The following is a 16,790-nucleotide window of genomic DNA, read 5'->3' on the forward strand; positions in this document are numbered from 1 at the left end:
AAACCCCTGGTGGCCCAACACAAGGAATCTTAGCTGAAGAGGTCATCAGGGCAACTTTATGGGGAGTCATTGGTTGAGGAGGACAGGCCAGCCTAGGAACAGGTTCAGGTAGCTTGCTAGCATTAGTATTCTATATTACTATTATTTTGACATGAATAATGTGTGAAATTAATGAAACAATGTAAGAAAGCCCTATTTTTCAATGTACCATTCATATAAGACAGTATGGGCAAATTTCGACTTGGGACGGAGTCATTGGAACAGAAGCCGGTTGTAAGCAGAGGACCACCTGTACATTAAAACCTAAAAGGATTTAGTAAATACCACCAACGATATTGTTGTCTTTACTCTTTTTAGTCTGTGTTTTGGCATTTCATACCTCCATTCAGTCATCGTTTTCTTCCTCTCGTATGTTTTTGGTCTGTTTATCATTGTCCACCTCCTTCACATTCACGATGCATTCAGTGTTAAGTAATTTTGAACAGAGAGATTGAAAGGTGGTGTAATGTTCTGTAAGTCCTGGTTATTACTGGTGTAACAATTAAGTGAAAAACTAAAGTTTCTCTAACTGTATTTAATTTTCAAGTCTGCATAAAGCCACTGTTCCACATGACTTGAGACACAAATTGTGAGTTGCAACAACATCAGTAATAATCAGACTGCAGTCCTGACTGCACCTATAGAAGGCTTTAGCATTGTAAATGGATAGGGTATAAATGAATATAAAATGTGCAAAACAGAGTAAGAATCATAAAGAAAGGAGCAGTGCCAAGTTTCCTAGTGTTTCTTTGTAGCATAATGCAAAATGTGTGTTTAATTTTTTAATGTGTAGTTTTCAGTAAAATAGAATACTGTTGGGGCAGAAATAACTTATAAATGTTATGAATTTTATTGGGTGATATCTGATCTAAACTGATGTATTGCTGGATTTCTTTTTTTGGATTTGTTCTGCCGATGGATCGTTCCATTGTTATGCTTTCTCGGTTTCAGACAGTCCTGTAGGAGAGCGGCGTCCATCTTTCGTTGTCCCAACCGGAGCCTCCAGCAGCAAGATGGTGCTGAGGGGGGATGTCTTGGAGATGGAGTGCATCGCCGAGGGCCTGTGAGTGGCGAGGAGATGACGGCAGTAACGCTCTCCTTCTTTTAGCCACACATCTAGTTTGTGTCCCACTGCACCACATACTGCAGCAGCAGAGTGAGATGGCACTCACAGAACATGTTCCGCTTGTGCCCTCGGAAAGGCCGACTCCCAGCATAACCTGGAGGAAGGAGGGCGGGGACCTGGACTCCAGCAGAACCTCCTTCAAGAACTTCCATAAAACTCTGCGGATTGTGTCTGTGACGGAGGCCGATGCCGGAGTGTACCGCTGCACAGCCAGTAACCACCTGGGCTCCGTCCACCATGTCATCACAGTCACTGTCAGAGGTGTGTTCCTGTGCCAAGGGGTACGTGTGGCTCTTGATGTTTCACACAGCTCCAATGATGGCCCTTTTCTCTCCATTCTCTTCAGCTGCTCCTTACTGGGTAAAAGCCCCCAAGAATCTTGTTTTATCGCCCAAAGAGACCGGCGTCATCACCTGCCAAGCCACTGGAGACCCAAAGCCAGACATCACGTGGCTGATTAACGGGATCCTCATTGCGAGTAAGCCAGCACATGTCCACTGTCCACTCTTTTATGTCCATTATTCAAACATTTTTCCTCCTGGAGTCATTCAGTTAACATCAGGCCTCGAGTGAAGAGTGAACAGGACAAGAAATGATGCTCCACTGCTCTGACTCTGATCCCATTATAGATGCACCTGAAGACCCCAGCAGGAAGGTAGAAGGTGACAGCCTTACCTTCACGGACGTTCAGACGGGATCGAGCGCCGTCTACCAGTGCAACGCCTCCAATGAATACGGCTATCTGCTGGCAAATTCTTTTATTAATGTGCTTGGTAAGTGTCATTCACTGGTAGTTCAGGGTAAAGCTGTTTGTTGTGTAGTCGTGGACACGGTGTCTCTTTGGAGTATGACTTCAACATGCTGAAGCTGAGAGTGAAGATAATGGGTTTCCAGCTTTATTGTGTAGGAGCTGTCTTGCAACAGGTCTTAATACCTAGCAAACACACCAACACACACACACACACAACTGTATATGGCCTCGGGCATCTTAGTTAAACTTACATATGCCTTCATTTCAGCAAAATGACTCTTGTGTTTGACTCTATACGTACCGCCAGTACACCATTTCGTCTGCAGGATGAGCACAATCCTAACCACAGTTTGCATACAACCTGAGCACCCGTTCAAACCAGTGATATCTTAAGCCGTGCTTTAATTACGAACTTGTTTTGTTTTCTGTTTGATTTCAGCTGAACCTCCCAGGATCTTAACAGCTCCAGACAAAGTTTATCAGGTCATAACCAACACTGCTGCATTCCTGGACTGTGCCTCCTTTGGATCCCCGGTACCAAAGATTACGTGGTAAATGTCTTTGACTTAGAAGTGAAGACATCGCAGAGCATTGTGGAAGAAATCTGAATCTTAACAAACAAACCTGATCACAGCTGCAATAGCAATTGTTCATCCTTTGTCACCTGGCATTCATTGGCAAGTCGCAGTGACACGGAGACCATCAGCAACACAGAGTTCTCTTAAATCCCGTTCACCCCCATGGCAAAGGGGCATCCTATTTCTGAACAATTTAAACTTTCGCCCGCACATAGATCTGCACACATGACCCATTTCCTCTTGTGAGGACAGCCTTGCGAGAGCAGAGCGACCGTTAGGAGCACTGAAGTGGTGAACAGCTATCGACTGTGCTCTAGCATCACTTCTCTTCATTCAAATGTCTCCTTCTGCTGATGTGAAGAACTCTTTGTATTGTTCTCTGAGATGTATGTTGCTTTGGAGAAAAACATCTGCTGAATGAACAAATGTAAACAACCAGGACTAGTTTGCTCTCTGTGAAGTCAGTAGCAGAGCAGTAACAGTCAACTTACCTGAAGAGCTTTGTTGGGCACGAATACAGGCGTTATCTCCTCTGCTATGTGTAGCGTGTGCGAACACGGCACGTGTCCAACCTTGCGTTTTACTGCTTTCGTCGACATGTGCATTAGCGATGTGAAACGACATCCTAATATGTTCACCGAATCGCACGGAGAGGGTGGCAGCGCGCTTGCTGCTTCTGGTGCCTCACAGCTCTTGGGTTATGGTTTCCAGTTTAGGTTTGAATGCAGCGCCGTCTGCATGTATTTTGCGTGTTCTCCTTGTGTTTCCTCGCACAGTCCAAAGACACGTGGCGAAGAAGGCGATGATAATGGTAAAGGGCGACCGCTGACATACCATCATGTGCAGCAAAAGCAATGCAAGATATCGCTAGAAGTTGACTTTTGCTTAGTGGCATTTCCTCTGTGGGGGGGTTGGACTTTGCATTCTGAAGGCTTCCTGGGAATGAATGTCAGTTCAGTTCAGTTTCTTGCTCGTTTGTGAGGGACAAATGAAAAGAGCCACATGAGATTGAGCACATTGACTCCTTGTAAGTGTTCTCGAACCCTGAGCTTTCCTCATGTTTGCCCTGCAGGTTCAAGGACGGTCAGAACAGCGCGTTGGCTGGAGACCGCTACGAAATGCACGAGAATGGAACCCTGGAGATCCGCGCAGTGCTGAAGCTGAACAGTGGCAGATACACATGCATGGCTATGAACGCCCTCGGCAACCGGGAGAACCACGTCTACCTGGAGGTCAAAGGCGAGGGACAGCTTTTAATGGCTTTGTCTCAGCACTCATGTTACCTTATGCTTGTGTTCTGCCAAATATAGAAGAGATGAGTGACATGTAATGACATAATTGGCGCAGTCGTTTGTGACTAATGGCCTCTCACTAATTTACTGGCGAGCCTTGTTAATTCTTAATTCCCAATTGCTGTCTCTGCCAGAGCCCACCAGGATATTAATGCAGCCCGAATACAAGGTCGTCCAGAGGAACAGAGACGTCGTGTTTGAGTGCAAGGCAAAGCATGACCCGACCCTCGTCACCGTTATGACTTGGCTCAAAGACAACGAGGAGCTGCCTGAGGACGAACGGTACGACCATTTCCTGTGGCGCCTCTAATGTGCGCCTGAATTGTTTTAAAATTGCCGGGCCAGAAAACTCCGATGCTGAACGCATTTCGTGAGCACGTCAGTTTCACGGTTAAATAGAAAAGGTTTTTCCCTTCGGCGAGTGAGCGTGAGCTTCTCCGTGTCCCGTTCCTAGATTAATGGTTGGTGCCGACAGTCTCACCATCAACGATGTCACTGAGGGTGATGAGGGCACCTACACCTGCATCGTGAACACAACGTTGGACCAGGACTCGGCCAGCGCCAGGCTCACCGTCGTTGGTACGCGTCTCTCAAACTGTTCTGTTCTTTGCACTTCACTCCCTCTGTAATGTCTCAAGTTGTATAAAACTGCAGGTACACTCTTTGCAGGTAAGACTAGTTATTTCCCTAAAAATTCCTTCCTTCGCTGGAAAACTTACACATGTAGACAATGCAAAGTGTACATGTTTAAATGTCTCGCATGTACAGTACAGATGTTATAGTATTTGTGCTCCTGAATTCTTCGTCAATGCAATCGTAGGTCGAAACACCAGATGATCTGAGTGACGTTGCCTTTCCAAGACCAATTTGTATTATTTGTGTGTATTTGTATTTATTTCTCACTGTTTCGCACTCTTGTTCGCCGCATTTCAATACAATTAATTATTGGTGAACAAGCTTCTCGCCGTATTGCCACTGTCAAAGAATTATTTACTGTGGTTTTGGTCTAAACAGGAAATACCACTGTAAAACTGAGTACAAATGTTTTTGTACTCAAAACTGAGTACAAAACAAAGTTTTTAAAAGTACAAAACTTTTAAGTACAAAAATTTGTATTCAAAACTGAGTACAAATGTCTTTTCTCATAAGGAGGCTGCAAGTCATGTGTTACTAACCATTAACTACTACCTCACTCTTGTCCACGTTGCGTCAGGGCCGACTGCACCTCCAGGCATCGTCTCCGGTAAACTGCCAGTCTTAGAACTGATCCGCCCGATTAGTGTTCATCACCCAGCTCCCCCTCCTGCCTGTATACTCCGTTGTTTTTTTTTTTACAAACCCCATTTCCAGAAAAGTTGGGACACTTTCTAAAATGCAATAAAAACAAAGATCTGCAATTTGTAAATTCTCTTGAACCTTTATTTAACTGACAAAAGTACAAAGAAATGACTTTTAATGTTTTGGCTGACCAGCTTGATTGTATTTTGTAAATATAAGCAAATTCCAAATCTGATGCCGTCAACACACTCCGAAAAAGTTGGGACAGAGGCAAAATAAGAGTGAAAGTTTATAGAATATTCAAGGAACACCGTTTTGGAAGATTCCACAATAAGCAGGTGAATTGGTAACTGGTGAGGGTATCATGACTGGGTCTAAAAGGAGCATCCATCAAAGACACAGTCTTTGCAGACAAGGATGGGTTGTGGCTCACCACTTTGTGCCAAACTTCATGAGAGAATTGTCAATCAGTTCAAAAAGAACATTTCTCAATCCAGGATTGCAAAGAATTTAGGTCTTTCACCCTCTACAGTACATAATATTCATGTAGCCGTGAAAAGATTCGTGGAATCCGGAGAAATCTCAGTGCGTGAAGGGCAAGGTCAGAAACCACTAATGAACGTGCGTGACCTTTGAGCCTTTAGATGGCATTGCATGAGAAACCGTCATGCTACTGTGCTGGTTATAGCCACATGGGCTCGGGAGTACATCGGCAAACCATTGTCACTTAACACAGTCCATTGCTGCATTCAGAAATGCAACCTGAAACTCTGTTATGCAAGGAGGAAGGCATACATCAATTCTATGCAGAAACGCTGCCGAGATCTCCGGGCCTGAGCTCATCTCAGATGGACTGAGAGGATGTGGAAACGTGCTGTGGTCAGATGAGTTCACGTTTCAGCTTGTTTTCGGCAAAAACGGATGTTGAGTTCTCCGTGCCAAAGATGAAAAGAACCATTCAGACTGTTAGCAGTGAAAGCTGCAAAAGCCAGCATCTGTGATGGTGTGGGGTCCATCAGTGCCCACGGCACGGGTGACTTGCATATGTGTGAAGGTACCATTTACGTGGAGGCGCTTATTGGGATTTTAGAGAGACATATGCCGCCATCGGGGCAACATCTTTTCCCGGGAAGTCAATGGTTATTTCAGCAAGACGATGCCAGGCCTCATTCTGGACGTGCTACAACAGGGTGGCTTTGTGGACACAGAGTGCGTGTGCTTGACTGGCCTGCCAGCAGTCCAGATCTGTCCTACTGAAAATGTATGGCGCATCGCAAAGAAGAGAATCAGACAATGACAAGCATGGACTGTTGAGCAGCTGAAGTCCTGTATCAAGCAAGAATGGGGAAAAATTCCACTTGCAAAACTGCAACAATTAGTATCCTCAGTTCCCAAATGATTAAAAAGTGTATTTAAAAAGACAGGTGATATAACAAAGTGGTAAACATGCCTCTGTCCCAACTTTTTTGGAGTGTGTTGCAGGCATCAATTTCTAAATGTGTTTATATCCAACAAATAGAATTAAGTTCATCAACGAAAACACTGAAAATCTTTCCTTTTTCCGTTAAATAAAGGTTCAAGTGAATGAACAGATTACAGTTTTTAGTTTTTGTTGCATTTTTAGAAGGTGTCCCAACTTTTCTGGAAATGGGGTTTGTATATTTATTTATTTGTGCACTTCATTTAAGCATGCTTTTTATGCTCACCCACTATCTGTGTTTGTGACATCACAAGTTGTGAAGAGACCACGGCCTCGCAGACGTCCCGTTCTCCATTAGCCCTCTCTTTGTCTCTCTTCTTATTTACGGCATCTATCATAAACGGATATATGAAGGCGTAGTGATAGTTGTTGGTTCCGTAAATCTGTGAGTAAAGTAAGTATTTTATAAATCATTGCAATGTGTTGGGGAGGGTGCAGTGGCGCAGCAGGTTTGGCCGGGTCCTCCTCTCCGGTGGGTCTGGGATTCGAGTCCTCCTCGGGGTGCCTTGTGACACACTGGCATCCCGTCCTGGGTGTGTTCCCTCCCCCTCCGGCCCTGCACCCCGTGCCGCTGGGCTAGGCTCCAAGCCTGCCGCAACCCCACTTGGGAAAAGTGGTTTCAGACTCTGTGTGTGTGTGTGTAATATGTCATGTGTTGGCATATCTGCATGGCTGGGTTTGGATTTTAAGGCCTGACCAATGTTTTTCTGAAATACTGAGTAATATTACAGTGGTGAAGGGGTGTGGTGGTGCAGCGATGCAGTGGGTTTGACCAGGTCCTGCTCTCCGGTGGGTCTGGGGTTCAAGTCCCGCTTGGGGTGCCTTGCGATGGACTGGTGTCCCGTCCTGGGTGTGTCCCTTCCCCCTTTAGCCCTGTGCCCTGTGTTGCCGGGTTGGGCTCCGGCTCATCACGACCCTGCTTGGGACAAGCGGTTTCAGACTATGTGTGTGATTACAGTGTTGGTATCACCCTCGGAATGATGGGTAGTGCTTCGACTTCTGTATTTTGCAGGGCTTTTTGTTTTTTCCATTAGTCTACTTCTTTGCTGCGAAAGAGCATGAGAGGATTTCTGATATTTGAACATCAATTGATTGATTTGAAAAAATGATTAACACAGTCAGTTGTTAAAACAAAACACGCATGCTGCTATTCCATCTCATTCAACACAAATGCCAGTAAGCTTTCATTCCTTTATTTCTTTGTGCCAAGTTTTCTACATTTGCTTTCTCAGTATGCTCTGCAGTAGTCCGTTTGTGGTGTCGTGAAGTCACTAAATGACTTGTATTTTCACTCTGCATGTTTTGCTTAAATAAAAGTAGAGACTGTTTTCTGCTCTCTGAGCGGTCAGAACCTCATGGCCGAATCTGCAAGTATTGGCCTCCTCTGACCTCATGATGAACCAGAGAAGCGTCTATCCATACCATATGACTTGGAGATGACTTCCACGTACCTCCTCGTAGTAGGAGTTCTGCAGTAGTGACACTGGGCTCTCTGATGCAGAGCAACCGGATCCACCAAAAGACCTGGAGCTCACTGACCAGCGGGAGAGGAGTGTGCAACTGACCTGGATTCCTGGAGATGATCATAACAGCCCCATTCGGAGTATGTGTCTTCATCTCATAGTGCACACGTCACCTTTGTTCAATGTGAGGTGCATATGTCCCACACATGATGTTTCACTGCCACAACTGTTGCACTGTGATCACGTTTGAGTTCACATCTGGGTCAACGGGTGGTTTGTTCTGTCCAGAGTTCATCATTCAGTATGAGGATGCTCTTCACCACCCTGGCATTTGGAAAAATCTCACAGAAGTTCCAGGAACCAAGACGACCGCCTACCTTAAGCTCTCTCCATACGTCAGCTACACCTTCAGGGTGCTGGCAGTCAACGAGGTGGGCTTCAGCAAGCCCAGCACCCCATCACGACAGTATATAACTAAACCAGCAGGTAGGCTGAAGAGTCCTCCTGGGCACCTACAGTGTGGACCATTATACTGCCTGGTCTACTGCAGGTCCACAAGGAGTCCTACATCATATTTTAATCTCACAACTTGTTTTATGGTTTGTTTCCTGTAGCTCCAGATGAAAACCCCTCTGAGGTTCAAGGGGCTGGAAATGAGCATAATAATTTAATTATATCTTGGAAGGTAAGAATAGACCCGCTGATCCCAGAATGCTACCTGCAGTCTTGATAAAACTATTAATTTTGTTCCTGTAAAATCACATGACTATAATTAAACTGTGTCCAATTTTAGTCTTTTTTATGTACAAAGCCCATTTCCAAAAAGCTGGGATATTTTATAAAATGCAATAAAAACAAAAATCTGCAATTTGTAAATTCTCTTGAACCTTTATTTAACTGACAAAAGTACAAAGAAATGACTTTTAATGTTTTGGCTGACCAGCTTGATTGTATATTGTAAGTATAAGCAAATTTCAAATTTGATACCTTCAACACACTCCAAAAAAGTTGGGACAGAGGCATGTTTACCACTTTGTTATATCACCTGTCTTTTTAAATACACTTTTTAATCATTTGGGAACTGAGGATACTAATTGTTGCAGTTTTGCAAGTGGAATTTTTCCCCATTCTTGCTTGATACAGGACTTCAGCTGCTCAACAGTCCATGCTTGTCATTGTCTGATTCTCTTCTTTGCGATGCGCCATACATTTTCAGTAGGACAGATCTGGACTGCTGGCAGGCCAGTCAAGCACACGCACTCTGTGTCCACAAAGCCACCCTGTTGTAGCACGTCCAGAATGAGGCCTGGCATCGTCTTGCTGAAATAACCATTGACTTCCCGGGAAAAGATGTTGCCCCGATGGCGGCATATGTCTCTCTAAAATCCCAATAAGCGCCTCCACGTAAATGGTACCTTCACACATATGCAAGTCACCCGTGCCGTGGGCACTGATGGACCCCACACCATCACAGATGCTGGCTTTTGCAGCTTTCACTGCTAACAGTCTGAATGGTTCTTTTCATCTTTGGCACGGAGAACTCAACATCCGTTTTTGCCGAAAACAAGCTGAAACGTGAACTCATCTGACCACAGCACGTTTCCACATCCTCTCAGTCCATCTGAGATGAGCTCAGGCCCGGAGATCTCGGCAGCGTTTCTGCATAGAATTGATGTATGCCTTCCTCCTTGCATAACAGAGTTTCAGGTTGCATTTCTGAATGCAGCAATGGACTGTGTTAAGTGACAATGGTTTGCCGATGTACTCCCGAGCCCATGTGGCTATAACCAGCACAGTAGCATGACGGTTTCTCATGCAATGCCATCTAAAGGCTCAAAGGTCACGCACGTTCATTAGTGGTTTCTGACCTTGCCCTTCACGCACTGAGATTTCTCCGGATTCCACGAATCTTTTCACGGCTACATGAATATTATGTACTGTAGAGGGTGAAAGACCTAAATTCTTTGCAATCCTGGATTGAGAAATGTTCTTTTTGAACTGATTGACAATTCTCTCATGAAGTTTGGCACAAAGTGGTGAGCCACAACCCATCCTTGTCTGCAAAGACTGTGTCTTTGATGGATGCTCCTTTTAGACCCAGTCATGATACCCTCACCAGTTATCAATTCACCTGCTTATTGTGGAATCTTCCAAAACGGTGTTCCTTGAATATTCTATAAACTTTCACTCTTATTTTGCCTCTGTCCCAACTTTTTCGGAGTGTGTTGACGGCATCAGATTTGGAATTTGCTTATATTTACAAAATACAATCAAGCTGGTCAGCCAAAACATTAAAAGTCATTTCTTTGTACTTTTGTCAGTTAAATAAAGGTTCAAGAGAATTTACAAATTGCAGATCTTTGTTTTTATTGCATTTTGGAAAATATCCCAACTTTTTTGGAAATGAGGTTTGTAATTCGCTGACATGAATTTGATAGCGGTGTGTCTTTGTGCAATCTGCAGCCACTTACTGGCTTCCAGTCCAATGGTCCTGGGCTTCAATACAACGTCTCATGGAGGCAGAAGGATGTGGAGAAAGACTGGACATCTGTCACAGTGGCCAATGTCTCGAAGTTTGTTGTGTCGGGCACACCCACATTTGTCCCCTATGAGCTGATGGTGCGGGCCCTCAATGATTTCGGGAGCGCGCCAGAGCCCCGGGTGGTCATCGGTTACTCTGGAGAGGATCGTGAGTGTGGAAGGAGGCCTTGTGTGTGTTGTCCGTCTACCTCTGGGAACATGATACTTGTGCATTAACGCAGAGCCACCGGTGGGTGTTTCTCAGCATCACACTGTAATATTAGGGTACACAGGCAATGGCAATACCCTTTCATAAGGTTTGCTGCCATAATAACTCGCTAAGCTCCAGCTACACCAGAATGACACTGTTGTATAGAATTATCATATCCATTTATGTGGCTGTGCTGACACATAGCACAGCCATCTCACACTCATCTCTTCTCCCTGTCCACCCAGTGCCCACAGCAGCTCCAGATGGTGTTCAGGTCCTGGTGCAGAGCAGCACGCTGGCAGAGGTCCGTTGGGAGCCCATCCCCCTACGGACTGTCCGGGGACGGCTAAATGGCTACAATGTATGGAGGCAGGCGCTGTGTGTGCAGCCGCTCTTGTTATCGTTATTTTTATTTCATTTTTTCTTTCTCTCTGCGGCAGTAGAAGTACTAGCAGTCGTAACAGCAGTAGTGAGTAGCATTGTCCTCATCATCGTTGTCGACTCTTGCACAGGTCTACTACTGGAAGGAGAGAAGTCTGCATGGGCACCACACCAAGCACCACAAGGAGCAGCGGGTCCTCACATTCAGCGGGAACCGCACACATGGCAAACTGCCGGGCCTAGAGCCCTTTAGTCGCTATGCCCTCAATGTGAGGGTTGTCAATGGGAAAGGCGAGGGTCCCGCCAGTTCTCGCCAGCAGTTCGAAACTCCCGAAGGAGGTAGGCACCAAACCCAAAAATGTCTTATATTGCTGCTGTATGCACTTCAACTCACAGAGGACTCATTAGAAGTAAGTGTTTGCAATTAAAGGGGTGTGTAGTCATGGGGACATTGACTTTCTGTGCTACAGGTCACGCTGTGTGATTCCTACACTCATTTTCTTCCTTTATTTTCCTGTGTGCAGTGCCTGGACTTCCGGTGTTCCTGGAGGTTATAAAGCCCACTCTGGACTCCCTTACCTTGGAGTGGGGTCCTCCGTCAGAAAGGAACGGAATCTTGACAGGCTACACTCTGAAATATCAAACATGTGAGTCCCTGGGACGGCCTTTGCAGCAGGCGTCACACTTAATGTAGAACACAGATCTCACTTTTGAAATTTCTCTTTGTAGTCTTTGATATAGTATGTGATAAATATTGAAACGATTAATAAATTTGTGATGATATCGGCTCACGGCTGCAAAATGGAGAACTGGTTTCTCCCTCTGTCCTGAAGGAGGGCTTTTTTTTACTGTACATTGTGAGCGAGGTGCCGACTCCTTACTGGTAGCATAGTGCTCATAGTTGCTGCCTTTGGACCCAACATGCAAGTTTTCACAGGTTCAAATCCCACATCCTCTTTTAGTTTCCTTGAGGAAGGTACTTACCCTGAATTGCTCCAGTAAAATTACCCAGTTTTATAAATGGGTAAATAACTGTAGATAATCGAACATTGTGAGTGGCTTTGGAGAAAAGCGTCAGATAAATGAGTAAATGTAAATGTACGTCCCCTTTAGTGAACGGCACTGAGCTGGGCCAACTGAAGGAGATTTCCCTGGATTCGAACCAGACCACTGTCACGCTGCTCAACCTCAAGTACAGCACTCGCTACAGGTTCTCTCTGAGTGCCAACACTGCAAAGGGAGAAGGTCCTGCAGCAACAAGGGAGGCCGTTACCATTGTGGACGAAGGTGTGAATCGTCCGTTGGCATGCTCATGGACACACCGAACGTTGTCGATGACTTTGTCGTCACTGTTTTTTTGTTTTGAAGCAACCTGTTTGCTGAACACATTTCTAAGTATTTTTGATGCACGTGTGTGTTTGGTCCCTGTTACTCTCTCAGCTGTCTGTTTTGTCCTTAATTATGTCCAAAATTCCATTCCATTTCTATACATGAGCCAAAGATCTTTTCTTGCTCAGGTTGGAATGGTTTCCCCCTACTGTAAACTTTATTTGTCCTTCATAAGCTACAGTGTGGAAAGTGTCATGCTGAGGATTTACTCCAAAGCAATGAAAATAATGAACGATAAATAATGATCACAAAATTAACGGAATGATTTTAACCACTTGGGATTATCATCAGAATGTCACACAACAGCAAAGTACTGGCTTCACATTTTTTACAAGAGATAAACCATGAACACTGGCAAAATGTGTTGTATTTTGAGATTTAGCCTTTATAATGTTTTTACTCAAGTGGAAATGCCTTTCTTGGACATGTCCTTGGTAAACCAGAGTATGTTCAAAACTGTGCTCAGCAAATCACAGCATGTTGTAACTTTGGCCATAACATGTGTCAGTATTTCTCTGTTTACATCACTTGTCGTTTTACATTTTTCATTAGTATTTCTCACAATGGTTAGGTTCGTGCAGCTCTTTACCCAGATAAATTATAAGTAAGATTTCTTATGTTTCATATCTCATGAGCTCTATCTCATGTAGTGGTACCTTGGGACTGCTGCTCTTGTTCTGTGGCTGAACTACTACATTTTTTATTACATTATAAATTAGCTTTGACATCTCTGGTCTTGAGAACAGCCGTGGATTGTGGGTCGGCTCTTTCCAGGGGTACCTGGTATTTTTATCATATGGAGTTTACGTTTAAATCCGTGAATGTAGGTGCATATTGCCTGTTTAAATGTAAACTGGGAAGGTCTTCATTGGCCCTGCTGTGTGGCAGTGTTTCCCATAAGGCTTTCTCATCAATGATGAGTGTATTGGAAAACCATTTCCTTGGATTCTGTTTTTTCACCAGTTCCAAGTGACATTTAAATAGACACCTCTTCTTGTTGAATTAACTCTTGCATTTACACCCTTTTCTCCTACCCCTGTGTTTTTTTCCACAGCCTTTATTGAGCAGCCCTCTCTAAATGTAGACCAAGGTAAACCATAGTGCTGAAAAGAACGCCTGTATGTCACTGGGAGTCGTTGGACTCTCGCTTCAGACACCTTGCAGGAAAGTTAAGTTGTGGCTCTCAAGGCTTGGATTCAAGTGGCTGAAACCCTGAGGCTTTGGTGTAACATGATGCTAAAGCGACAGCATGTGACAAATAAATAATATTTAGAAAAAAACTGATTAACTTTAGGGGGTGCGGTGGCGCAGTGGGTTGGACCACAGTCCTGCTCTCCGGTGGGTCTGGGGTTCGAGTCCCGCTTGGGGTGCCTTGCGATGGACTGGCGTCCCGTCCTGGGTGTGTCCCCTCCACCCTTATGCCCTGAGTTGCCGGGTTAGGCTCCGGTTCCCCGTGACCCCGTATGGGACAAGCGGTTCTGACAATGTGTGTGTGTGTGTGTGTGTGATTAACTTTATTGGAAGGACAGTTTCTGCAGAGTTCCATTCCCGGTGTTTTGGGTGACCTGTGTGAGCACGTTCTCTCAGCTATCGAGACTCTGTTGGCATGCCGCCCTCCGTTGAACTTTTCCTCTGGCTTTGCCCACACAGCCAAGCACAGCTGTGTGTGTGTGTGTGGAAGGAGCGGAAGGCAAGCATGCGAAGGAGTTCCGAACACATCTGCAACTATTTCACGCTTCGCACTAGTCCCTTGTGGCAATGATGCTGTTAATTGTGTCCCTCGCAATTAAAAAGATGACTTAAACTATGATTAAAGAATGGGATAATTCTGAGGGGCGGCGGCAAACAGCCCTCAGTGTTTTAATGTCGTCCCTCCGTGGCTGCACGATGAGCTTGCTGATGAGCCGCATGACACACAAACGTCTGCACGCTGTTGGGACGATGTGCCTACTGGCAATGCCTCGCTGTGTAACACCTCGCACTGCTCTGTTTCTTTATCTTCTTTCATGCTTTATGCAGACCCCCCCATCCCATGCCCTCTACCACACAGTCTCTGCACCCCACTTTCCACAAGAGTGCGGCCATTGCCTGTGTTGACACCGGTGCGGTTCTCTGCCTGTTCTCCACGTCTGTGCAAGAATACAACACTTGCATCCGCATAGTCCTCCCAAGAGCACAGGACTTGCGTAGAGACGAATAACACATTATTATGCCGCAAAGTTATATTGACTCTTCTTCTGGCCTCACTCACGTGGTGAGGAAAGTTAAATGTGATGGGGCTGTGCAACACTCCTCCTTTACCACGCTGGATGTGGAAAAGTGTGGCCCTGTACTGCTCTGCCCCAGTTCTTTGTTCCAGCTCATTCCAGTGAAGTTTTATCAGATTGAGGACAAAGTCCTCCCTCGGTCACCCAGTCTATTACAGTCAGAGTAGTTTTCCATTGACTTTGGGCGGGTCGGTGTACTTCTGCACGTCAGTGCAGGTACAGCTATATTCTGGGAATTTCAATGCACATGTAAGTTCAACACGTCTTTAGATAGAGGAGGTTCATGGAAGTGACAGTTTTACAGGAGGAACCTAAGAAAATGAAATCTAAAAGGCATTCGGCAGCTGTCAAACAAAAAGATATGGCGATAAGCATGTGGGCCAAATTTTGGAAATCACCATGCTGGATCTGTCTGGTCTTGTGAAATGTTACCAACTACAGTATATACCTCATTTTACCCTTTGACCTGATGTTTTCACGTTCATCATTTGTTCTTCTCTCTTACGCCTTCAGCGCGCCCATTTCTGCCAGCTTTCGGAAACGTTAGCTCGTCTGTCAGAGAAGATGGAGCAGTTGTCAGTTGGGAGTACTGGGGACCTGATAAGAACCTCTATGTCGAATATATTGTAGAGAACAGTAAGGCGACTTTTTTTGTGTTGTCCTAGACTTTGTCAGTGTTATTGGATAAAATATACGTGGGTGAGAGCAGAGTAATACACAACATACACTAAATTGCCGTTATGCTGGTTCCTCCGTTACGAACACAGTTGGGACTGGAAGTCAGTACGTAACTTAATTTGTTCATAAGTCCAAAATCTTTTTTGCCACTAGCTATTAATCAATAAATCATGCAGACTTTCCTTGATTTATTTACGGGTTAGGTTTTGTAAAAGGCAACAGCTATAATAAAAATGCTTCACTTTTTAATACTTTACTAACTTCAAGCTACACAAAAATGAAAACTAATTCAAAATGGTTGAAAATAAAAATAATTTGTACACACAACTTCTGCCGAATTCTGACTGTTGAGATATTCATTCTACACACACAGACACACACCAGCACTTAGAAACACCAGATGTAGCTGTAAACACTGTGGAAGTGAGTTGAATTAATACAGCCTCTTGTTCTTGAATGTGTTCTACTGCAGCCTGTTGGTTGGCCATGTAAATGTTATTGCTCAACCAACAAATTTTAAAAGTACATGAGTGATCACAGCAAAGCAAGTGCAATTTCAAGTAAATTAACTGGGAAACATTTGTATCTTTTACAACACAATTCATCTGTTCATAACATCAGGAGCCAGTGTGACTCGTAGTCTTCTGGGAAATATTCTGAAACTTTGGGGTTAAATTTGAATGATCAGATTCAAGACTTGGGTGCTCATTGGCAGATTTACGAATATTTCCTGTCTTGGTAAAACTGGACAAGCTTTGGTTTCCGAGGAAACCCTCTTCTGTATACTCTTGTTGACTCCCAAAAATAAACAATTGTACAGCCTGTGTCCAAACCAGTGTAACTGACTGCATGAAAGTGTTTTGGTCCCATCTTATACTTGAATATTACTGTGTTTAAACATACAGCAGTATTTAGTCCTCACAGTAATAACCATAGTATTGTAGCGTTATTTGCAATATTCCAAAAGTTTAATTTAATGTTAAATTGACAGTAGTTGTTATTGTTGCTTGTGCATTAAACTTCGAAACATTTTCAAATATTATAGATGCGATAATAGATAATTACTGTTTCCGTGAAACTCTTTTAGGCAAAGAAGACTGGAAAAAAGAGTTGGTAAATGGTTCCCAGTCATATCTGATTAAAGGCTTAAAGGCGGGGATGTCGTATCGAGTGCGCGTTGTCGCCAAAGATCAGTCAGACGTAACGGTTCACAGCACGGAAGAGCTGCTGGTCACACTGCCAGGTGAGAACGCATGTTTCCAGCAGCCCCCGATGTGCCTCGTACTGTGCACGGCCCTTGGCGCCGCCCACCTCTCGCTTTTCCACGGTATGCAGAA

General features: G+C 44.6%; 2 protein-coding genes across 12 annotated transcripts in view; both read left to right on the forward strand.

The window, feature by feature from the left end:
- The window catches only part of ttll1 (tubulin tyrosine ligase-like family, member 1), a 917,975-nt gene that overhangs the window by 829,860 nt on the left and 71,325 nt on the right, over positions 1-16,790 (forward strand). The gene's annotated exons all lie outside the window — the stretch shown is intronic.
- LOC108942270 (neuronal cell adhesion molecule-like) overlaps positions 1-16,790 on the forward strand; it is a 79,446-nt gene that overhangs the window by 54,950 nt on the left and 7,706 nt on the right. For 4 of the 11 annotated variants that reach the window (XM_018765462.2, XM_018765454.2, XM_018765460.2 and 1 more), the window contains 20 exons: positions 991-1,102; positions 1,242-1,426; positions 1,512-1,643; positions 1,795-1,938; positions 2,356-2,467; positions 3,567-3,733; positions 3,921-4,068; positions 4,241-4,365; positions 5,000-5,029; positions 8,046-8,147; positions 8,296-8,493; positions 8,622-8,692; positions 10,471-10,696; positions 10,984-11,099; positions 11,251-11,458; positions 11,644-11,766; positions 12,233-12,406; positions 13,563-13,598; positions 15,289-15,411; positions 16,541-16,696. In XM_018765462.2, coding sequence (XP_018620978.1) covers positions 991-1,102; positions 1,242-1,426; positions 1,512-1,643; positions 1,795-1,938; positions 2,356-2,467; positions 3,567-3,733; positions 3,921-4,068; positions 4,241-4,365; positions 5,000-5,029; positions 8,046-8,147; positions 8,296-8,493; positions 8,622-8,692; positions 10,471-10,696; positions 10,984-11,099; positions 11,251-11,458; positions 11,644-11,766; positions 12,233-12,406; positions 13,563-13,598; positions 15,289-15,411; positions 16,541-16,696 — 2,688 coding nt within the window. The remainder of the gene's footprint in view (positions 1-990; positions 1,103-1,241; positions 1,427-1,511; positions 1,644-1,794; positions 1,939-2,355; positions 2,468-3,566; positions 3,734-3,920; positions 4,069-4,240; positions 4,366-4,999; positions 5,030-8,045; positions 8,148-8,295; positions 8,494-8,621; positions 8,693-10,470; positions 10,697-10,983; positions 11,100-11,250; positions 11,459-11,643; positions 11,767-12,232; positions 12,407-13,562; positions 13,599-15,288; positions 15,412-16,540; positions 16,697-16,790) is intronic. The other 7 variants (XM_018765456.2, XM_018765459.2, XM_018765461.2 and 4 more) reach the window with 4 other exon arrangements.

The sequence above is a fragment of the Scleropages formosus genome, chromosome 5 (genome assembly GCF_900964775.1).
Source record: "Scleropages formosus chromosome 5, fSclFor1.1, whole genome shotgun sequence".
In the NCBI taxonomy this organism is placed as follows: domain Eukaryota; kingdom Metazoa; phylum Chordata; class Actinopteri; order Osteoglossiformes; family Osteoglossidae; genus Scleropages; species Scleropages formosus.